At 52.3% G+C, this 5,301-nt stretch overlaps 1 protein-coding gene across 4 annotated transcripts in view; it reads right to left on the bottom strand.

Moving 5' to 3' along the window:
- The window catches only part of EML2 (EMAP like 2), a 35,230-nt gene that overhangs the window by 9,115 nt on the left and 20,814 nt on the right, over positions 1 to 5,301 (bottom strand). For all 4 annotated transcript variants that reach the window (XR_003309987.1, XM_026457349.1, XM_026457348.1 and 1 more), the window contains 3 exons: positions 3,642 to 3,796; positions 3,366 to 3,491; positions 1,233 to 1,364 (listed from right to left, as the gene is read on the bottom strand). Coding sequence is in view for 3 of the 4 variants with exons in the window: in XM_026457349.1 (XP_026313134.1) it covers positions 1,233 to 1,364; positions 3,366 to 3,491; positions 3,642 to 3,796 (413 nt within the window). In the remaining variant the exon portion in view is untranslated. The remainder of the gene's footprint in view (positions 1 to 1,232; positions 1,365 to 3,365; positions 3,492 to 3,641; positions 3,797 to 5,301) is intronic.

Here is a 5,301-nt window from a genome sequence, read left to right as displayed (position 1 = left end):
CCGGCTAGTTTTTTGTATTTTTTAGTAGAGACGGGGTTTCACCGTGTAGATCAGGATGGTCTCAATCTCCTGACCTCGTGATCCACCCGTCTCGGCCTCCCAAAGTGCTGGGATTAAAGGCTTGAGCCACCGCGCCCGGCCGACAATTTCTTTAGATAATTTCCTAGATGAGGGAATGCTGGGACAAAGGGCATCCAGAATTTTAAGACTCTTTTTATTTTTATTTTTTTTAATTTTTATTTATTTTTTTGAGATGGAGTTTCGCTCTGTCGCCCAGGCTGGAGTGCAGTGGCATGGTCTCAGCTCACTACAACCTCTGCCTCCCAAGTTCAAGCAATTCTTCTGCCTCAGCTTCCCAAGTAGCTGACATTACAGGCACCCACCACCACGCACAGCTGATTTTTTTTTTTTTTTCATTTTTTGTAGAGATGGGGTTTTGCCATGTTGCCCAGGTTGGTCTCAAACTCCTGGATTCACACAATCTACCTGCCTCGGCCTCCCAAAGTGCTGGGATTACAGGTGCGAGCCACCACACCCAGCTAAAATTTTTATTCTGTTTACATTTTAATTAATTGTGAATAGCCATGTGTGGCCAGTGGTTAGCCTATGGCACAGTGTAGCTCTACACTTGACTGTTGCAGCAGTCACACCTTCCTTGAACTCAACGGCTCCTGACTCCCCGCTCCTCATGGCAGCTCCCAACAGGATGGTTCTGTGTCATCCTGGGCTCCCTTCCAGTCAGGAACCTACTCCTCCAACCCTTCTGAGAGAGCTTCTAAGCACCCAGTTCCCTGGACAAAACCCCCACCCTGCTTAAAAAGACCTTGTTTGGGCCAGGCTTGATGGCTCATGTCTGTAATCCCAGCACTTTGGGAGGCCAAGGTGGGTGGATCATGAGGTCAGTTCGAGACCAGCCTCACCAACATGGTGAAACCCCGTCTCTACTAAAAATACAAAAATTAGCTGGGCGTGGTGGTGTGTGCCTGGAATCCCAGCTATTCGGGAGGCTGAGGCAGAAGAATCACTTGAACCTGGGAGGTGGAGGTTGCAGTGGGCCGAAATCATGCCATTGCCCTCCAGCCTGGGTGACAGAGTGAGACTCCATCTCAAAGAGAGAAAAAAAAAAAAAAAAAAAAGACCTTGTTTGGTTTCAGTCTAATATGCTGAGCTCTGACACATGGAGAAAGGTAGTTCTGTTAGAACGGTGCGTTTCCAGTCCCCGGGCCCCTCACCTCGATGATCCTGCTCCACAGGGGCTGGTGGGACTCTGAGCTCCACAGATGCACCAGCTTATCCTGCCCGCAGGTCACAAACTGGGCCTGACTGGGGTGTGTGGCCAGACCCCACAGCTCTTCCACATGGCCCTGGTGGAAAGGGAGGACAGCAGGATGGAGACAGCAGCCCTGGCCTTTTCCCACCCAACCCTAATGCCAGACATGTGCTGGGTAACTCACCCTGCCCCAGCGGGACCCAGGGAAGACCCTTCCCGGTGTGTCTGAAGGGGGCCTCGATTGGGCATCTGAACCCATGCCCTAGTGTGTGACTCAAGGCAAACCCTGCCCCTTCTCCAGGGACCTCTGCTTTCTTCTTTGCACAATGGGAGGCAGGAGGGCATGGTGGCTCAGAGCTTGATCTCAGGGGTCAAATAGGCTGCACCCTGGCCACATGCCTCCCAGGTCTCCAGCTCCAAGGATCTGGGAAGGCCCTCCTGGAGTCTGCCTGCAGCCAGACAGAGCCCAGAAGTCTGAGGGACCTCACAGAGGGCACTAAACCTGATGGCTCTGACCCTCGGCCTTCTATTACAGACCGAGGGCAGTCACCTAGGCAGGTGACATCGCCTTGGAACCTCAGCTTGATCGTCTGTAAAATGGAGCCAATTGGTGTGTGTGCCTCATAGCATTCTTGTGCTCACTCAAATCATGGATGGAAAATGCTGGCCGGGTGCGGTGGCTCAGGCCAGTAATCCTGGCACTCTGGGAGGCTGAGGCAGGAAGATTGTTTGAGCTCGGGAGTTCGAGACCAGCCTGGGCAACATGGCAAAACCCCATCTCTACATAAAATACAAAAATTTGCCAGGTGTGATGGTGCACACCTGTAGTCCCAGCTACTTCGGAAGCTGAGGCAGGAGGATCCCTTAAGCGCAGGAGATGGAGGTTGCAGTGAGCCGAAATGGCACCACTACATTCCAGGCTGTGTGATATAATAAATAAATAAAATGCTAAACATAAGGATAATTCAGAGAATGTCACAAAATGGAAATGTCTAACTATTATTATTTATAACAAGTTTTTTTTTTGAGATGGGATCTCACTCTATTACCCAGGCTGGAGTGCAGTGGTAGGATCTCAGCTCATTGCAACCTCCACCTCCCAGGTTCAAGCAATTCTCCTGCCTCAGCCTCTTGAGTAACTGGGATTACAGGCACACACCACCATGCCCAGCTAATGTTTTGTATTTTTAGTACAGATGGTGTTTCACTATGTTGCCCAGGCTGGTCTCGACTTCTGATGTCAAGTGATCTGCCTGCCTCAGTGTTCCAAAGTAGTATTAATATTACAATTAATAATTATTATAGCCAATATAATAGTATGGGCTTGGCGCAGTGGTTCATGCCTGTAATCCCAGCTCTTTGGGAGGCTGAGGTGGGTGGATCACCTGAGGTCAGGAGTCTGAGACCAGCCTGACCAACATGGTGAAAACCTGTTTCTAATACAAAAATTAGCTGGGTGTGGTGGTACATGCCTGTAATTCCAGCTACTCGGGAGGCTAAGGTAGGAGAAGCGCTTGAACCTGGGAGGCAGAGGTTGCAATGTGCCAAGATTGTACCACTGCGCTCCAGCCTGGGTGACAGAGTAAGACTTTGTCTCAAAAATTTAAAAAAAAAAAAAAAAGTATAAATATAGTGCTTCCCAGTAGGTGAGTTCTTTAATTGGGTCGGGGATAAGGGAGGGAGGGAGGAGGCCAGGAAGGGAGGAGCAGGCATTTGAGCTTCGAGAAGAAATGCAAGCAGACTCCAGCAGGGCCTTCCCCAATCTGTGGAGCTGGAGACCGAGAGGTGTGTGGCCAGGGTGTCTGCAGCCATGGGACAACCTGTAGGGACACTCACCAACCCGAAGGATGCCACCCCCAATCAGGGTGGCAGGAGGCAGCACAGTTGGAGCAGGGGCCTGGGGCCCCTCTGCTGTGCTTGGAGTTAAACTCTTGGTTGCTGGATCCTGGGAAGGGGTCCTGGATCAGGGCCAGGTCAGAGAAGGGACAGAGCAGGGAAGTGAGGAGAACTAGGAGTGGGGAGGGGGAATGGATAATGCAGGGAAGACAAGGGGAACAGTTGGGAAGAGGGAGGGGTGAAGTGGAGGGAGGCGCACCTGGACCAGCAGCAAGAAGCCTGTGTGCACGGAGCCCTGCAGGATGGAATTGCGGGTGGTCCCCACGTACAGCGTGTCTCCGTGGCCCTCTGCCACAGTGCGCACAGGGCCAAAGTCCTCGGGGACCTGGGTGCGCACATAAGAGGGAAGATGAGTAGGATGCACACAGGGGTGGGCATGGGGTGACATGCTGTGGGGAGGGGGGTCTGGTGTTGGCAGCCCTGGTGAGATGGGGGGGTCTCTCCACCCCCATCTGAGCCCACTGCCCCTCCTCACCTCCACTTCCTGCAGCTTGCTGTAGTCAGAACCCCAGAGGACCACCCGCCGATCACGGCCCCCTCCGGACACCAGCGTCCCGTCCCGCAGGGCGCAGAGCCCAAACACGCCACCGTCATGGGCGCCCAGCACCGCCTGTGTGATACGGTTCCCACCTGCAGGGTGGCCAGGGGCAGGGTCAACAGGGAGAAGCGACCCCTGTGCTGCCCCTGAAAGCATCTTGAACTCTCAAGCCTATGTCCATACATTCTCACCCACCTTTCCACCTTTTTCTTTTTCTTTTCTTTTCTTTTCTTTTTTTTTTTTTGAGACAGAGTCTCTCTGTCGCCCAGGCTGGAGTGGAGTGCAGTGGTGCTACCTCGGACCACTTCAACCTCTGCCTCCCAGGTTCAACTGACTCTCCTGCCTCAGCCTCCCAAGTAGCTGGGATTACAGGTGCCCACCACCACACCTGCCTAATTTGTTTTCTAGTAGAGACAGGTTTCACCATGTTGGCCAGGCTGGTCTCAAACTCCTGACCTCAAATGATCCACCCTCCTCGGCCTCCCTAAGTGCTGGGATTACAGGCATGAGGCACCATGCCCAGCCCCCCTTTCCACCTTTCTATCTGCTCTTCCACCCACCCAACCACCCAAGCACCTGCCACATACCCACTCAAATATAATACCTTATCATCCATTCATTAAACCATCAGAACTAACATCTACCCATCCATCCATCCACCCTTTGGCCCATACACCCACCCATCCATCCATCCACTCACTTATCTACTGGTCTGTTAGATGAACACTATCCACTCATCCATTCATCACCCATCCATCCACCAGACTATCCATTCATCACCCTACCCATTCATCCACCCATCTCTCTACTGATCCATCCAGTCAACCACCCTGCCATTTATCCATCAACCCACCTCATCCAATCATTTGCCCTCTCTTGTTTTTTGTTTTGTTTTGTTTTGTTTTTTGAGACAAAGTCTTGCTCTGTTGACCAGGCTGGAGTGCAGTGGCACGACCTTGGCTCACTGCAACCTCTGCCTCCTGGGTCTAAGTGATTCTCATGTCTCAGCCTCTGGAGTAGCTGGGATTACAGGCATGTGCCACCACACCCGGCTAATTTTTGTATTTTTAGTAGAGACAGGGTTTCACTCTGTTGGCCGGGCTGGTCTCAAACTCTTGGACTCAAGTGATCTGCCCGCTTCAGCCTCCCAAAGTGCCAAGATTACAGGCATGAACCATGGCACCCAACCTAATAAAGACAATTTTTTAAAAAGGGAGGGCAGGCTGGCTGAGCGCGGTGGCTGATGCCGGTAATCACAGCACTTTGGGAGGCAGAGGCGGGCAGATCACGAGGTCAGGAGATTGAGACCATCCTGGCTAACATGGTGAAACCCCGTCTCTACTAAAAATACAAAAAATTAGCTGGGTGTGGTGGCAGGTGCCTGTAGTCCCAGCTACTTGGGAGGCTGAGGCAGGAGAATGGCATGAACCCGGGAGGCGGAGCTTACAGTGAGCTGAGATGATGCCACTGCACTCCAGCCTGGGCACAGAGCGAGACTCCATCTCAAAAAGAAAAAAAAAAAAGAGAGAGAGAGGGCAGGCTGAGGCGGGTGGATCACTTGAGCTCAAGGGTTCGAGACCAGCCTGAACCACATAGC

This window comes from Piliocolobus tephrosceles, chromosome 21 (assembly GCF_002776525.5).
Source record: "Piliocolobus tephrosceles isolate RC106 chromosome 21, ASM277652v3, whole genome shotgun sequence".
Taxonomy (NCBI): Eukaryota; Metazoa; Chordata; class Mammalia; order Primates; family Cercopithecidae; genus Piliocolobus; species Piliocolobus tephrosceles.
This window is presented reverse-complemented; position numbering and strand designations above follow the sequence as displayed.